The 18,535-nt window shown below is 47.8% G+C and overlaps 1 protein-coding gene across 3 annotated transcripts in view; it reads left to right on the top strand.

The window, feature by feature from the left end:
* Window positions 1-15,252: 15,252 nt before the first annotated feature.
* The window catches only part of LOC114234283 (anthrax toxin receptor-like), a 95,968-nt gene continuing 92,685 nt past the window's right edge, over window positions 15,253-18,535 (top strand). For all 3 annotated transcript variants that reach the window (XM_054728750.1, XM_054728749.1, XM_054728751.1), the window contains exon 1: window positions 15,253-15,675. In XM_054728750.1, coding sequence (XP_054584725.1) covers window positions 15,422-15,675 — 254 coding nt within the window. In that variant the 5' untranslated portion in view covers window positions 15,253-15,421. The remainder of the gene's footprint in view (window positions 15,676-18,535) is intronic.

Genomic DNA, 18,535 nt, shown 5'->3' with positions numbered 1-18,535 from the left:
AATATCCAGGGCAGACTTGCTGGGGGGGGGGGGGTAGGGAGGGGGGGCGGGGGGCGGGGGGCGGGCAGGAGAACAGGGAGCAGAGAGAGGGAGAGAGAGAAAGAGCAGCAGGACAGGGGCAGGGGTAGCAGAGAAGAGAGACTGAAAAGTGAGAGATGAGAGGGAAAGGGAAGAGCCAAGGGCATCAGAGGCAGAGAAGGAGGAGGAGGAGGCAGGGCGGTGGCCTGGAGGAAGGAGATGGAGAAAGCAGCTGCGGGAAGGGAAGAAGCAAGGACCGTCAGGGGCAGGACTGAAGCTCGCAGGGGCAGGCGAGGCGGGTGAGAGGAGCCCCGACCCCCACGCGCACGGGCGGCTGGTCCCGGGCTCAGGACCGTGCTCTCACCTGGGCTCTCCCCAGGCGACGCTGGAACTCGCGGAGCCCGCACCCCAGGACCGGCCGAGCCACCTCTGCCACCTGCACGGGAGGGAGGGTCCCGCCTTCCCCGCTGTCCCGCCTCCGGGCGGGGCTCGGGCTACGCCCACCGCGGCGCCCCGGTTCCCGAGGGGACCTGTCACCCTAAGGAACCCGCCCCTGATGGGCGCAGAGGGGCAGGCTTCCTGGACGCCGGCCGAGCTCCGCACTCCGAGCGCCCCATCCCGCCTCCCCCTCCGGCGCTGGCGGCTGAGGACCCGGGGGCATCGGGCTCTCATCGCCCCTCTGGAAGCGGCGCTGTTCTCTGGGGTCTGCGGGACCCAGGAGACACTGGGGGTCAGTCCGGAGTCCACACCTCAGTGCCCGGCTCTCCGGCCCGGACGCCCGGTTCCCGGAGCTGCTGCCCCCGCCCCCAGCCCCCCAGGCTGTGCGCCGTAGCGGGGGGCAGAGAACTGCGAGTTCGGAGACCTGGGGGCGCGCAGGGGAGAAGTTGGAGCGCCAGCGAGGGTGCGCAGCCTCGGACCCACCGCGGAGGGTGGCTGCTGAGTGCGCGGTCCTCCAGGGCTCACGCTCCCTGGAGCTTTGCCTTGCAGTGAGGGGTGAGGAGAGGACAGTAGAGTCTGGGGCAACACAGGGCGCTTGCAATGGCAGCCAGGTGTGGGGGACACGCTATGTGAGCCCAGGGGTGCAGAGCAGGTTAGATGTGGGAAGGCTTGAGGGACGGAAGGGAAACGGAGCTGAGTCCCTGCTCCTTCCTTCATTCAATCAATGTGCTGGATGCCTGGGGCGGGCGGGGCGCCGACAAGTGCGGGGACAGGCTCTCTGCTTCCCAAGGCTTGAGCATCTATTACAAAGTTAGATTGTAAAGGACAAAAGCAGCCAATCGGAGGCGGGGAAACAAGGTTCAGAACTTACATTAGAAATTTGCGATTGGTCCCCAAAGCATGACTTTTCTTTTATGAAGAGAGCCCATTGAAGAAGATGGGGTGAGGCACCAACCCCCAAGGTGAGCCTCGCAGTCTGATGAAGTCGCTGAGCGCCCAGGCCCCCTTGGGGATAATCTGCGCGCTCAGCATGCGGAATGGAACTGAACTGTTATTCGAGAGAGAGCCCGGCCAGGTGGGAACTGGACTCACCGGGGACCACGTCATAAACTTATGTGCCAGACCACCGTGCGGCACACCTGAAACCAGCACAAAGTCATATTGAGTCTCAGCTAATACTGAATAGCAGGGTAAGTGAAAAGTACAGATTTTTAGAAAAGAGTGAGGACAAAACAGATGTTTTCAGATGTCCAGTTTAAGGTTATCATCCCCACAACCTGAACTGAAGAATGTGCTTCAGGATGAGGGAAACTGAACTCAGATGAAAGAACAGGGGTTCAAGAAACAAGGGTGAACATGGAACTGAAAAAAACAACAACGGAGGAATACTTGGAATGGCTCTATCACACTCGCTACTGCAGAGACCCAAGTGGGGCATCCCCATGGCCCCCACAATGTAGGTAGACTTCACTTATAAGATAGACAGAATTTGTCCAGTTTGTTTGTTTTTAATCAAGCTATATGCTTTCAAAGGAGACATGTTTAACACCTAAGGACATAGAAAAGTTGACTGTAAAAGTGAAAGACACGCCAGAGATGCTGGGCAAACCAAGAGAAGGCTGGAGTCTTCACCACAGAAAACAAAACAGGTTAGGGTTACAGTGGGTGATTTCTCAATTGTAAGGTTCATTTTCCACAAAACCACAAAATGTTAAACTGACATGCTGTTAATAAAGTAAAGTGATTAAAACGAGAAATTGTCCAACCACTGTTACAGTGAGAAATTTCATTGCTCATCTGTAAAAAAAAAAAAAAAAAAAGAAATACTACTTAAAATATAGAAGATGTGACTAACACCATAAACAATATTAATAAATAACTCTCTACCCATCATGCATTGAAACAAATCTTAATAAAGTTCAAAGACACTGCATCATTCCGACCATGCTCTCAGTCATCATGCAACCAGGTGGAAACCAATGATAGAGAGACATTTTAAAAAACACTTAAATAAGACATAAAATAACTAGATTAAAAAACAAATCAAAACTAAAAATATTTTAAAGTCAAATGATAATAAAATAAGACCTAAAAAATTTCAACTACAGTGAAAAAGAAATTTAGAGGACATTTGTGGCCCCAGGATTTATGTTAAAGAAAAGAAAGGGTGAGAATAAATAAGCTAATAATTGACCTTAAAATATCAGTGAAACAATCCTACCTTATAATAGAGAAACATGCAAATTGACCGCACCTCCACTATGCTCATGATTGGGCCTGCGAGAGGCTGGGGGCGGGACTCCGGATGGCCTATACGGCCGTTGAGAAGACCAAGATGGCGGCGCCCAATCCTCTTAGTTCCGAGGGTCCCCGGGGCGATCGCCACCCTGGGGGGGGGGCGTGGCCAGGCCGAGCCAGCCGCTCCCTGGGGTCCCTGGGGCGGGGAGGCTTGGCCGGGCCCAGCCAGCCGCTCCGGGGGTCCCGGGGGGCAATCGCCACCCTGGGGGGGCGTGGCCGGGCCCAGCCAGGGATCAAGGGTCATGGAAGGACTCCTGGCAGAGGGGCAAGGACCCTCACCCCTGAGGCGGGGGGTGAGGGGTGGAGCCACCTCAGTGAAGGGGTGCTGCACTGCAGGGTACTGGACTGACTGACATGATTCAGTCAGACTGACTGACTGAGAAGCTCCCAGTGCTAATGGGCCTCGCTCAGGTGGCCTTCACACTTCAGAGGCAGTGACTACTGCTCCTGCCTTGACTCAAAAGCAAGCTCGCTACACCCTGCCCCATAGCAGAGCATGCCTAGGCAGTGAGTGGGAAGCCTTCCACCTGCTTCGGAGAAGGGGGAGCAGTAAAGAATGGGGGGAGAGAAAAGAATGTGGAGCATCCGCAACGAAGAGGTGCTTGAGAAAGAGGCTGGGAAGCCTGACTGGAAGGTTTGTTCTGTTTGCTGGGCCACTGACCCTTAGGAAGCGCAAAGAGCATGGCTCTGAGGGCTTCCTGTGTGCTGAGTCAAGTTCCACAGCCAACTGGAATTGGCCTCAGTTTCCTGGTCTGTAAAATGGATGAAGCGTGTCCCAGTGCCTTCACTGAGCTTTGATGGCCAATTGAGATTCTATATAAAGAAAATGAGGGAAGAAGTGAGAAAGAAAAGGAAGGACAAGAAACACAAAAGAAAGACTGAAAGGACCCTGTAAACCCATTGTCACTTAAATAGGGAATATAGTCAGTAGTGTTGTAATGATGGTATGATGCCAGGTAGGTACTAGAAATATCGGGGAACACTTTGTAAAGTATATGATTGTCTAACCACTATTCTGTAACTAATATAAAACCTGAAACCAATACAAAATAATGTTGAATGTAAAGAAATGAAAATTGGAGTGAAATTTTTACAAATTTCAAAGTTTAAATAAAAGCTGTAAAGGAAGGAAGGGGAGAATAAAAAGTGTTTTTCATTTTGCCACTTCATTAAAAAGACAGTTGTCTTTATATGGTGCTTTTATACTTTTCTAAGTCATTATCTCATTTTAATTTCCGGGCAACTTAAAGACAAGATAAGTATCCCCTCCACTATTCAAAGAAAGGAAATCTTGGTGTCTGGTCCTAATGATTCAATCGTCAAGCCCTTATTGTAAAGCAGGGTTAGTAAAATTTTCTGTGCAGGGTCATATCTATACTAATAAAAGCCTTGGGGTGATCAGGCCAACAGGAGAGGGTATTTGGGGGCAATCAGGCCCGCAGAGGAGCAGTTAGGGGGCAATCAGGCCAGCAAGGAAGCAGGTAGGGGGCAATCAGGCAGATAGGTGAGCGGTTAGGAGCCAGCGGTCCCGGATTGTGAGAGGGATGTCCAACTGCAGGATTAGGCCCGAGGAATCAGGCCTAAACCTGCAGTTGGACATCCCCCGAGGGGTCCCATATTAGAGAGGGTGCAATCTGGGCTGAGGGACACCCTCCCCAGTGCACGAATTTCATGCACCGGGCCTCTAGTAGTAAAATAAACCCCCCAAAAAACTGAAAGTGAGAAAATGTTAAGGAGAGAATAAGTAAATAAAAAACCAAAATTCAGGAGAGAATAATTAAAAACCAAAAGTTAATTGAAAGTTAACGTATGCAAATAATCCTACCTAATAAAAGGGTAATATGCAAATTGACCACACCTTCGCTACGCCCAAGCCACGCCCACCAGCCAATCAGGGTGAGCATGCAAATAAACCCAACCAAGATGGCTACAGCCACAGAGAGCAAGGTTTCCCAGGCAACAGAGGAATCAAGCTTTCCTCATGCCCTTGCCAGGCCTAAGCCTCCACTGAAGCTACAAAGTTTCAATTATAGAAGGTAAACAAATTCAAACAGAATGGCAGCAGCCATGGAGCTGGAGAGAGCAGGCCAGAGTTGCCCGCGGCAACGGAGAAAGCAAAGCTTTCCTCATACCCTGGCCGGGCCCAGGCCTCTGCTTAAGGCTACAAAGTTTCAATTATAGAAGGTGAATTAACCCAAACAGAAATGGCTGCCGGCCATGGAGCATGCAGGAGGCTTGGCTCCACTCCAGGCTACAAAGTTTCAGTTGTAAAACGTAAATAAATTACATATACCAGGGCCTCCGCTTGGGTTGCCAGGGGCTGTGGCCGGCCTGCAAACCACCACAGACCCCTTGCTTAGGCTGCCCCACGCCCCAAGGGAACCCCCACCCTGATCCAGGACACCCTTCAGGGCAAACCAGCTGGCCCCCACTCCTGCACCAGGCCCCTATCCTATCTAATAAAAGAGTAATATGCAGATTGACCATCACTCCAACACACAATATGGCTTCCCCCATGTGGTCAAAGATCCTGCCCCCATGTGGACACAAGATGGCCACCACAAGATGGCCAGCAGGGGAGGGCAGTTGGGAGGCACCCAGCCTGCAAGGGAGGGCAGTTGGAGGCAACCAACCCTGCAGGGGAGGGCAGTTAGGGGTGACCAGGCCGGCAGAGGAGGGAAGCTGGGGACAAACAGGCTGGCAGGGGAGCAGTTAGGCATCAATCAGGCTGGCAGCGGAGTGGTTAGGGGTGATCAGGCTAGCAGGCAGAAGTGGTTAGGGGCAATCAGGAAGGCAGGCAGGTGAGCAGTTGGGAGCCAGCAGTCCCGGATTGTGAGAGGGATGTCCAACTGCCCGTTTAGACCCGATCCCACTGGGGTTCCAGATTGGAGGGACACCCCCCTCTCCGTGCACGAATTTCGTGTACCGGGCTTCTAGTCCTCTAATAAAATTGACCTTAAAACAAGATTGTGTTTCCCAAACTTCTCTTTCTAGTATGACCTCCCAGGAGCTTTGTAAACACTGATGGTTCCTCAGGAAATATTGATGCCATAGATACATGGTATATCTTTGTCTACTGTGTTCATACTTGAAGGAGGACTGCCTTTCACTGCTTGGGGCAATGTCCTCCTTGTGAATGCATAGAATAGCAAAACACACAATCCTATATATATAAAGAGCCAGGGTCCATAACAACCATGGCTACACTGAACACTGGAAGTCAGTGCTGGGTCCCGTGGCAACCCAGCACTGACTGCCGAGGCAGCTGTGGATCAGGCCAGAGAAAGGTATACAGAGAGAGAGACAGGGTCTGATTCCCAGCCTCAGTGGCAGATTTTGGTCAGCCTTGCCTCTCTCTTTTCTCCTGGCTTCGTCAGGAGCCACCTCTCTTTCTCCCCCAGCCTCCTCCAGGCTGCTGATCATCCCTGCCTCTTTGATCAGGCCCAGAGGTAGGCCCGGAGACACTGACTGGCATAGAAACCAACCAATCAGAACCAAATCTGGGTGACGTGCCAGGAGGCAATGGCTGCCTAGGAGGCGTAGCTTTTGACGCTGACTCGAATAGAAACCAACCAATCAGAACCTAAACTGGGTGAACTGCAAAGGCAGAACCTAAGGTGGGGGCTGATAAGGGGTTTTAAGGGCAACAGTTGTTTGGCATAAGGTGTAAGGAAGCGGTTCAATTTTTTCATGACCAGTTTTGGTAGTATAGTGCATATGGCTGGCTATCAGTCCAGATACAGGGATTATGTGTTTTGGTCTGTCAAGAGCATCTCCTCCTGCTGAAAAAGGCTCCCCCCCTCATTTAAGCAATCCTATCCTCTATAATCTATCTATACTAATAAAAGGGTATATGCTAATTAGACAGGGTCAACCGGCCATCTTCCTGAAGTCCGACTTCCTTCCAGACAAAGCCATGGTGGTGGGGGCCAAGGCAGAGGCAGTTAGGGGCAATCAGGCCAGCAGGGGAGGGCACTTGGGGGCAAGATCAGGCTGGCATGGAGGGCAGTTAGGGGTGATCAGGCAGGCACGCAGGTGAGTGGTTAGAAGCCAGCAGTCCTAGATTGCAAGAGGGATGTCCGACCACCAGTTTAGGACCAATTGGAGAAGGTGCAGGCTGGGCTGAGGGACACCCCCCCACCCTGTGCACAAATTTTATGCACCAGGCCACTAGTCCTAGATAATGTAAATCGACTGAACAGTGGAACAACTGGTCACTATGACAAGCACTGACCCCTAGGGGGCAGATGCTCAATGCAGGAGGAGCACCGCTCCAGAAGCCACAGAGGTGGTGGCGGAAGCCTCTCCTGCCTCTGCAGCAGCGCTAAGGATGTCTGACATCCCCCAAGGGCTCCCAGATTTCAAGAGGGTGCAGGCCAAGCTGAGGGACCACACGGAGTGCATGATTTTCATGCATCAGCCCTCTAGTTAAGGAATAAAAAACTTAAAAATTATATAACTATAGATAGAGCAGAAACATAAAAATCAAATGAATCTGAACAAGATTATACCACTGCTTGTGAATATACAAATTCATGTAAAACTGACTTATGAAAGAAATAGAAGTACTACATCAGCCAGCATGTTCATCTGCTCCAGATGCCATAACAAGGAGCCACAGGCTGCATGGGCAAAACCACAGAAATTCCTTTCTTCACCCTTGTAGAGGCTGGAAGTTCATGATCAAAGTGCCAGCAAGATTGGTTTCTGATAAGAACTCTCTCCCAGCTAGCAGACAGCTGCTTTCCTGCCATGTCTGCACATGGCCTTTTCTCTGTTGTGGGTGACTAATGCCAGTGGTCTTGATCTGGCATCTAGAAGGGTTTTGAAATCTGGAGAAGGGGGTTTGCAGAAATTAAATAAGAGTCCATAAATGAAACATAATTTTGAAAGGCATTTGGGGTGGGGGGCGGGCAGAGGAGCCTGGCTAAAGAAACCAAGTTCTCCTTGTCTCAGGACCCCTTGCTTTTTATTAACACAAATTGTCCTAAGGCAAGGTGGAGATATACACTTCAAAGGGTAGGGTTTCATACAGAAGCCATTGTCAGATTGGGGAATTTCCTCAGGCTGTTCAGGTGTTTGTCCTGGAGGAGGCAATAACATGTAGATTAAGAAGCCCTGAGCTGTCTGGCAGCAAGCAATTACTTTATGCATCCTTTTAGGTTTGGGGAAATACCTTTAAGCCATTCCCAGATGATTCAGCCCTTACTGACATGCTGAAATTGGCTTCTAGCAAGTGACAAGAGCACTCTCCTGTCCCTTTAATAAGGGCACAATCCTATGGGTTAGGGCCCTGCTCTTTGGGTATTATTTAACCTTAACCACTTCCTGAAAGTCTATCACGACATGCAGTCACATTACAGGTTAGTGCTTCAAAATATAAAAGAGACCACAGTGGGGGCACAATTTGGTCTGTAATATTCAGTAAATACTAAAAAATTGTGTCAGTAGTTTAAGACTTTCCATGACCAATACAAACAGACACAAATGCTATCATACAGAACATTCAACGAGCAGATTACTGGGATCATGCTCAAAGTCTTTCCAAGGAGAAATAAAGTAAAAGTGATCCTTAGTATTTTATAAAGTAGGATTACATACATAATGTCAACATCAGATAAGATCAGTGCAGAAATGAGAAATTATAGGGCAGCCTCTCTTATATAAAAGGTAAAAAGCTATAAATTAATAGCAAACACTTCCCAGCAGTGTTTTAAAAAAGTATCATGGTCAAGATGGATTTAATTATAAAATTTTAACCTTGGCTTTATATGCATTATTGTAACTAATCATTTTAATACATTACTAAAGAAAAATATATATTCATCATAAATATGCTAAAAATAATTTAGATAATATTCAACACTCATGCATGATTTGTAACAAACCCAGAGTGGCATAATAAAAGATTTATTTCTCAGATTAACTCTAAATTGATAAAGGAGTTCTACCAGAACCCTTCAGTAAATATCCGTCACAATGTTGACATGTTAGAAGTATCCTCTTTAAAAATCAAGAATACCTCTATCATAACTTCAGAGAACAACTAGTCAGTACAATGTTTTTCTTTTTTCATTTTAACTTTACAAAAAACCCAAGCCACTCTACAGATAATATTTTAGAATAAAATAGCTTAGCAATATGGGTGAAATATCAATAATTGAATACATTCTTAATAAGAAAAATGAATATTTTAAACCATTGTTTTAAGATGCCATTTACTGTAGCAGTAAAAATGTAGGGTATTTAGGGAAGTTACTTAACAACACAAGTCAAGAGAAATTCATATGGAAAGCATTGAAGAAAACCTAAATAAATGGAGACATGGCCACATTCACTGATAAGAGGATTCCAGATTGCAGATACAAAATCTCTGCACATGTTTCAGCATATTTAATCTATAATAATGAAAGCATAATATGCTAATTAGACCAGACATCCTTCCGGAGACCTTCCAGAGAGAAGCCTGGGTCCTGGGTGCCAGTGGGAATCCGGGTCTGGGATACCAGAGGGTGCTGGCAGCTGGGGGAAGGAAGGCCTACACTTGTATGAATTTTGTGCACCGGGCCTCTAGTTTTATGAGGCCCAGTGCGCAAAATTCATGCATGGGGGGTTCCCTCAGCCCAGCCTACACCCACTCCAATCAGGGACCCCTTGGGGGATGTCCAACCACTGGCTCTTAACCACTCACCTTGCCTGCCTGCCTGATTGCCCCTAACCCTCTGCCTGCCTGCCAGATCTCCCCTAGCCTCTCTGCTTGTCTGCCTGATTGCCCTAACTGCTTCTGCCTGCCTGCCTGATCACCCCTAACTGCCCTCCCCTGCTGGCCTGATCAAGCCCCCAACTGCCTCTGCCTGCCCGACCACTCCCAACAGCCCTTGCCTGCTGTCCTGATCTTGCTTCCAACTACCCCCCCTGCCTGCCTGATCTCACCCCAAACTGAACCTCCTCTGCCAGCCAATTTGGTTCTGATTGGTCAGGTTCTATGCCAGTCAGCATCAAAAGCTCCGCCTCCTAGGCAGCCATTGGCTCCTTATATTCACCCAGATTTGGTTCTGATTGGTCAGTTTCTATGCCAGTCAGCATCTCTGGGCCTAACAATGGGGCCTGGTCAGAAAGGTGGGGCTGATCAGCAGCCAGGTGGAGGCCTGGAGAGTAATGGAGGCTAGGCTGTTGGCCAGGCAGAGAGAGAAAGAGAAGCAAGTTCTGATCAATGGCTGCCACAAGGCTACAGATCAGACCTTGCCTCTCTCTCTGCAGCCTCTCTCAAGGCATGATCTGCAGCCCCCTAGGCAGTCAGTGCTGAGTGAGGGCACCAGCAGTGGCCCAGTCAGTGCTGGGTCACCACAGCAGCCCAGTACTGACTTCTGGTCTGGTGGAGCCTTAGGTTGTAAGGTCCTTACAACCCCTGCATCTTTATTATATAAACTACAGACGCTGTGCACAATATTTGTGCACACAGGAGGGGTGTCCCTCAGCCCAGTCTGCACCCTCTCCAATCTGGGACCCCTGGAGGGATGTCCAACTGCCCATTTAGACCTGATCCAGGTAGTCGGACATCCCTCTCACAATCCAGGACTGCTGGCTCCCAAATGATTGCCTGCCTGCCTTCCTGATTGCCCCTAACTACCTCTGCCTGCCAGCCTGAACACCCCCTAACTGCCCTCCCCTGAAGGCCTGGTCACCCCTAACTGCTCTACGCTGCAGGCCTGGGTCCCCCCGCAACTTCCCTTCCCTGCAGGCCTGATCACCCCCAACTGCTCTCCCTTTCAGGCCTGTTCCCTTCCAACTGCCCTCCCCTGCTGGCCTGATCGCCCCAACTGTCCTCCCTTGAAGACCTGGTCCCTCCCAACTGTCCTCCCCGTCTGGCCATCTTGTGGCAGTCATCTTGTGTCCACATGGGGTCAGTAATCTTGTGTTTTGGAGTGATGGTCAATTTGCATATTATTCTTTTATTAGATAGGATAGAGGCCTGGTGCATGGGTAGGGGCCAGCTGGTTTGCCCTGAAGGATGCCCCAGATCAGTGTGGGGGTTATCTTGGGGTGTGGGGTGGCCTGGGTAAGAGGCCTTGTTGGAGATCAGGTGTAAGCTGACAGAGTCCTTGCACCCAAACGGACTGACAAGAATCAGTCCCCTTCCCATGCAGTGTTCCCTGACTTGTTTTGATCTGACTTGTTTTGATGGCACTTTCCTATTGTCAGCAGAATGAGCAGAATGAGAGCCACCTTTCATAGCTTATCAGAAGTCTGTAAATATTTACTGAAAATTTGGCTTCCTGCTTTATCTTAGAGATTGGGAGGAATGGAGAGTACATTCCTCTTAACAGACCTCCCATTCAGTGTTTGTGTATAAAAGGCATTACGCAGTTAATAAAGTTGCTGCAGTCGGTCAATGGCTTGCCGCTCTCCTGATCCTGCTTTCCTGTCTTTCTTTCTTTTCTCAATTCCCACCTCCCTACCTCAGCCCAGTTCAACCATCAGTCTGGTCCTGACAGGGCCTGTGGCAGTTTGAGGACTGGCCATGCCCCATGGTGACCCACGCTGAGACCCTGGTATCTGGGATTTATTTATCTTCTATAATTGAAACTTTGTAGCCTTAAGCAGAGGCCAAGGTAGGCCAGAGCTGTGGAAACTTGGGGGCAACTCAAGCCTCCTGCCCTCTCCAGCTATGGCTGCCAGCATTTTTGTTGGGATTTATTTATCTTCGACAATTGAAACTTTGTAGCCTTAAGTGGAGGCCAAGGCAGGCCAGGGCAGGCAGAAAGTTTGGCTTCCTCCATTGCCAGAGAAATCCAAGCCTCCAGCTCTCTCTGTGGCCGCAGCCATCTTGGTTGGGTTAATTTGCATACTTGCTCCTGATTGGCTGGTGGGTGTGGCTTGTGGACGTAGCAGAGGTATGGTCAATTTGCATATTAATCTTTTATTAGATAGATCTAGAGGCCCGGTGCATGAAATTCGTGCATGAAGGCGGTGTGGCCCTCAGCCCAGCCTGCACCCTCTCCAATCTGGGACTCTTTGAGAGATGTCTGACTGCCTGTTTAGGCCCACAGGGATCAAGCTTAAATGGGCAGTCGGACATCCCTCTGACAATCTAGGACTGCTGGCTCCCAACTGCTCACCTGCCTGCCTTCCTGATTGCCCCTAACCGCTTCTGCCTGCCAACCTGATCACCCCCTAACCACGCCCCTGCCAGCTTGATTGATGCCTACCTGCTCCCCTGCAGGCCTGGTCACCTCTAACTGCCCTCCCCTACAGGCCTGATCCCTCCCAACTGCTCTCCATTGCATGTCTGGGTCCCTCCCAACTGCTCTTCCCTGCTGGCCATCTTGTGGTGGCCATCTTGTGTCCACATGGGAGCAGGATCTTTGACTACATGGGGGCATCCATCTTGTGTGTTGATAGGATAGAGGCCTGGTGCATGGGTGGGGGCCGGCTAGTTTGCCCTGAAGGATATCCAGGATCAGGGTGGGGGTTCCCTTGAGGTGTGGGGCGGCCTGGGCAAGGGGCCTGTGGTGGTTTGCAGGCTGGCCACGCCACCTGGTGACCCACATGGAGACCCTGGTATCTGGGATTTATTTATCTTCTATAATTGAAACTTTGTAGCCGGAGTGGAGCCAAGCCTTCTGCTTGTTCCGTGGTGGCAGCCATTACTCTTGGGATTTATGTATCTTCTATAATTAAAAATTTGTAGTCTTGAGTGGAGGCCTAGGCTGGAAAGGACAGGTGGAAATCTTGGCTTCCTCCATTGCCGGGAAACCCAAGCCTCCCTCCTGCTCTCTGTGGCTGTAGCCATCTTGGTTGGGTTTATTTGCATATTTGCTCCTGATTGGCTGGTGGGCATGGGTGGTGGGCATGGCTTGTGGGTGTAGCGGAGGTACATTCAATTTGCATATTAATCTTTTATTAGATAGGGTATTAAGAGGGTTTTGGGGTAGTGGTGACTTTATGAGCTGATTCTCAAGTGTACATAAAAGAGCCACCAATTATCATAAGACAATGAGGTGGGTGATTTACCCTTCCTAACAAGTCTTGCTATAGAAGTCTGTGTAAGTGGGTAGGACACTGATACCATGTGTATCTGCTGGTAACCTGAATCTGCTGAGTTATCTTCAGAAACAAAAGCCCCAAATAAGATCAGCTTCAAAGCAGAAAATTTATTGTCCGCTCACATGTCTCACTGCCCCACATGTACCATCCACCCAGGTTCCCAAGAAGATGCTGCACATCATGTTGCTCAGGTGCCAGGCGGCTGGGTCCACCTGAACCATAACTACACCCTTAAAGATGCTGCCCAGGAGTGGCACCTGGAAGTTCTATGACCATTTCATTGGTGGAGTCAGGTCCAGGCCTGCAATGCATGTGGCAGGGAAGCTCAACCTTCCCTAAAGGGGACGCCACAGTGAGGAGCACTAACACAATGTCCACACCATCACAAGTAAGATGCTGTGGGATTGACACTAACTATATGAACCAAAGGGCAGGTGAAGGGGATGGAATGGAGAGCACAGAGCCAGACCTGCATCTATGCAACTTAAAACACGTTTAAGGTGACTTGCAAATCATTGAGAAAAAGATGGCATAGTCCACAAATGATGCTGGGATAACTTGCTCCATATATGGGAAAATGTGAAATCAGGTCCCTGGAACAAATTAACTCCTGATACTTTAAATATCAATTTTAAGGGCAAATCTTTAAAGCATTTCAGATATAATGTGCTAAATCTTTAGCCAGGAAGAATTTCTTAATATAAGACACCAACAGTGCAAATCTTAAGTTTTAAAATTCAACTACATGAAAAGTAAGATTTCTGATTTACTATAAGACAATAAATAGAGCAAACAAAAAAAGCCACACTGGAAGAAGATATTTGCAACAGTTGATAAAGGATTAGTATCCCAGGTATGTAAGGAATGTTCAAGAAAAAGATAAATTCCAGAATCAGAGAATGGACACAGGCAGGAACAGCACTTTACAAATGAGAAAAAGGCATGACGCCAAATGTCCTGAACAGAAGACCAATCTCATCAGTAACTAGGGAGATGCACATAAAACCACAATGAGATACCTAATCAATAGATAAATGCAGGAGTGGACAAAAGTAAGTTTATGGCTGTTCATATGGAAAACATTATAATAACTAAAAATAATACAAGAGTAAACTCTGTGTTTCATGTACTCACAACTACAAACTACTTTTGCCCACTCCTACATATAAAATATGACAATACCAGTGTCATGATATGAAACCAGTTATACCTATCTATTATGCTGCTGGAAAAAGCATACTAAATCTCATCAATCCTAAAATACCATTTATTTAAGATATTTTAGTATTTTACATAGTATTCTAAAAGCAACAGTAACAACAACTGCCAACACAATGCTTTTATCACTTGTAATTTCAGTTAGACATATGGAAAGGTGTATTTTATACTTGTTAGAGAGAGTTTTTACGATATTTAACTTCATTTCTGCTCACAAAAACAATAAGACAAAATAAAATGTTTAAGATATTTCTGAATACATTTTACAATCCCAGCCTGAGTGTGTGAACCTTATTCTTTCCCGCTGCAAGGACAGCAGCATGGTGGGCATGCCTGCTGTGCGCACACCTGTGCTACAGTGGAATGGCTCTGGGTGAAGGGAATAACATAGCACTTGGAGGCACGACCGTCCTTCCAACCCAGAGGTGCCTGGTTCCAACACACTTGATTATCTGACCAACATTGTGATAGCTCCCCACTGAGGCAGCCGGGACAATGCTCCAGCACTTTGATAACTCCTGGCAGAGAGCCAGCCACACACAGCCTCATTACGTGGAAAAGGAGCCCCCAAACAGAACCCAGTGGACAGCTGGAGCTTCCCCACTAGATGGTACCCCTGGCTGACCTTCCTCCAACTTTGTCACAGTTTCTATGCCCATGTTTCCCAGGGGGCAGAGACAAGCCATCCCACTCAGCCCTCTCTGAATTTCCGGTTCTTGTTGATGTCATTGAGATTGGGGTGCTTTGCTGCACAAGAGTGGGTAACTGGACGGTCCATCATGCACAAAGGACTTGGCATCTTTGCATGACCTTCCTCCCCGTCTGGACCGTTCCGTCCCCTGGGTGCCTGCAGTGTCCTCAAGTATGACCATTACAACACTCTGGCCTCCCACTTCCTTCAGCCCCTCACCCGCAGTGATGAGCTTCTCACCTAGGCTGCCCTTTCAGCTTACAGAAAGGCAGCAGTTCTCAAGAACCCTAATGACCACCTGGAGGCGGGGCAGGGCGGGGCCAGGCGGGGCAGTGGGGAGAGTTGAGTTAAGGCTCAAAGGAAGGCCTCCTCTTACTGTCCCTCCAAAGATCACAGACTCCCAGCTGGGTTGTCAATAGGCAGGTCACTGAGCAGAGCTGCAGGTCACAAAGTCACCATGCCAACCTTTATGGCCATCATAACAGGGCATTCTGCCTCCACGGGGTGGGGGAAGGGCTCAGTAGGTGGTGGGGGCCCTTACCCTAAGTTAGATTCTGGCCTCTTCTGCCCAGAAGGCAGGTACCAGGTGGAGGCACACAGGGTGCACTGGTGAAACAGCTGAGTGGCCAAGGCCCCTGGGCAAGGCAGAGGCAGCAAAGGTGGTGGCCTAAAGTAACCTGGAGTGGCCTGGCATCCAGTGGAGTCTCAGGGATGGCCAAGAAAACGGAGAGTGATGACCCCAGGGTGCTGGGCCCCATGATCTTCTTGCTGCTGGTGATGCTTCCTCCCCTGGTGAGCGCAGGGAGCTTCTGGCCCAGAGTTCTGAGCTGGATAAATTTAAATCGCCACTTTGGCCAAGAATGGAAAGGCTTCAGCCAGAGAGCCAGATATCACAGAAGCGAGCAAGACCAAGACCGGTTCAGATTCTGCGATGGCAAGTTCGACCTCTACTTTCTAGTGGACACGTGAGTGGCCATGGCTATCCCTTAGTGTGTCATGTTAGCCAGGGTTCCATGGGCAGGAAGTAGCACAAGGGTATTCCAGCGCCTTAGAGTGGAAAGACAGGGCCAGTGTTGGTGAGACCAAAGGAACGAGGTCCCTCTGGCCTCCTTGTTCCTGAGGCAGAAGAAACATCCCAGGCCTTTGTCTCCCTGGACAGTTTCTTTTGGAAATGGTAAAAGGACACCTTTCTAGATGGGTTTCTGGACGGCTCTCAGCCTCTCACTATGGCCAGCAGCTGTGACCCTCGGGCCCCTGACAGAACTGGAGGGACAGGGATTGCTAGGAGCCTCCTCCCAGTGTTGTCAGGAGCTCACCGTGGGTTATGGCTTTGCTGTTTTCCACTGTTTCACCCAATGACCACCATGATTACCGGCCCCAGAGAGATTGCTCTGTGCTTCTGTGGGCATTCGCTCAGGGGCACTGCTTAGAAGGTTCTCTGCGTTGCTGCTGCCAAGTGTTTTGCATGTGTCTTCTTCCTCCTGGAGCCCCATCCTGCAGTTTGTGTGCACGCTCAGAACAGTTTGGGTGTCTGGTGTGTCCCTCCGAGGCTGGGCTGTGGATCAGGCACCGTCTGGCCCTCAAAGAAGGAAGGGGAGGAGCAGGGCTGCGGTCCTGGAGAGATTGCCTCGTTCCATCCCCAACTCCTCTGCAGAGCTGAGAATACTTCTTATTGCTCAATGGCACGGTGGCATGGCAGCCACTAGCATCTTGAAGCACTAGCCAGTGCCCAAGGCCAGTCCCAGCACTTCTGTCACCCTCTAACTATCCTGGCATGTAGAGTAGCAAAGGTGTTTCCAGGTGCAATTGCCTGCAAAGGGGCAACTCCATGTTTTCTTATCCATTCAGCTACCATATGTCTTTTGATTGTTGCATTTAATCCACTTGTATTTAAGGTTATTATTGATAGGTACTTATGTATTGCTATTCTTATTCTTTATGCCTGTGTTCTTTTCTTTCTCTCTACTTCTTACACCAGTACCTTCAGCATATCTTGTAGTGCTGGTTTGGTGGTAATAAACTCTTTTAGCCTTTTTTCTCTTTTACAAAGTTTTTTATTTCAATTTCAAATGACAGCGTTGCTGTATAGAGTAGTATTGGTTTCAATCCCTTGGTTTTCATTATTTTGTATACTTCATGCCATTCCCTCTGGTCTGAAGTTTTTCTATTGAGAAATCAATTGACAGTCTATTGGGAGATCCTTATATGTATCTTTCTTTGTCTCTCTTGCAGCCTTTAAGATCCACTCTTTGTCTTTAATGTTTGGCATTTTAATTAATATGTGCCTAGTTGTGGATCTTTTGGGGTTCATCTTGATTGGGACTCTGCATCTCCTTTATTTAAGTGCCTTTTTCCTTCACCAGGGTAGGAAATTTTATGTCCTTATTTCTCCAAACAGGTTCTCTATTCCTTTCTCAGATCCTGCTCCTTCTTATACCCTGGAATGCAAATATTGTTATGTTTATAATTGTCCAAAAGCTCCTGGGTTCAATTATTGTTGAATGCAAATATTGTTGTTTCACGTTGCAAATATTGCAAATATTGTTATGTTTCACGTTGCAAATATTGTTATGTTTCACGTTGTCCAAAAGCTCCCTTAGACTCTCCTCCTGTTTTTAAATTTTTTTTTCCATTTGCTGCTCTGAATAGGTGTTTTGTGTGTTTTTTTCTACCTCGTCTTCTGATTCACTGATTCTATCTGTAGCTGCTTCTTGTCTACTGTTGAATCCTTCCAGGGTGTTCTTTATTTCAGTTATGTTATGCTTCTTTTTAATTGATTCTTATTTGTTGTTTCAAGCTCTCTTTTCATGTTGGTTTAGCTCTCATTATGACCCTTATCATTTTCATTAAGTTGTTTGTAGTTCTCACAATTTTTGAGCACCCTTTTTAACATTAGTCTGAATTCTTTATCTGACAAGTTGTTTTCCTTCATATCATTTAGTTATTTTCTGGTGATTCTCCTTTATCTTTCATTTGGGATTTGTTTCTTTGTCTGCCCATTTTTCTGTCCTTTTGATTTTGTTTCTATGTATTAAATCAAACTGCTGTGCATCCAGATTTTGTGGTTGAGGTCTTATTTAGCAGGTGTCCTGTGGGATCCAGTGGTGCAGTCTCTTAGATCTCCTGAGCTGGGGACTCTAGGAAAGCCCCTGGCTTGAGTTATGTGGCTTCTCTTGTTGTAGTTGGGTCTTGAATGCTATTGTCTCATTTGTGGAGGAAGACTCCTTTCATTCAGGCTGACATTCACCCTGACCATGTTCTGTGAGCTGTTGTTGAGGTGCTGACTGAACAGAGTAAAATACACAATAAAACACGAAAAAGGAGAAATAAACAAAATGTATACAAGACCCCTATAGCACCAACAAAAGCAACCACCAGAGAACAGAGTATTAGTAAAGAGAAGATAGAACAAGAATGATAGAGAAAATAAAAAGAAAAATACAAGGAGAAAACCAAACAAAAAAAAAGCACAAACAAAAAATGGAAGATTGACTATGTAGATGCAGAGCTGAAATAAAATAAGAATAAAGAATTAGGGAAGTAGCAGAAGAAAATTGTTTACAATAAAGGATGGAGAAAAAAACAAAGAGACAAGAAAAACAATTTAAAAAAATAGAGAAGAAAGCAGATAGACTTAGAAAAAGTAAAAGAAAACAGATGAGAAAGCAAGAGACAAAAAAAGAGAGAAGGAAACGAGAAAAAAAATTAAATAGTGATAAAAAGAGAAAAAAATAGTAGGAAAAGGGAAGTGGAATATAGATAGATATATGAATGAAACAACAAAGACTAGAATAATAACAAATCAATAAATCAGATAGAAGAAAA

The sequence above is a fragment of the Eptesicus fuscus genome, chromosome 17, assembly GCF_027574615.1.
Source record: "Eptesicus fuscus isolate TK198812 chromosome 17, DD_ASM_mEF_20220401, whole genome shotgun sequence".
NCBI lineage: Eukaryota > Metazoa > Chordata > Mammalia > Chiroptera > Vespertilionidae > Eptesicus > Eptesicus fuscus.
This window is presented reverse-complemented; position numbering and strand designations above follow the sequence as displayed.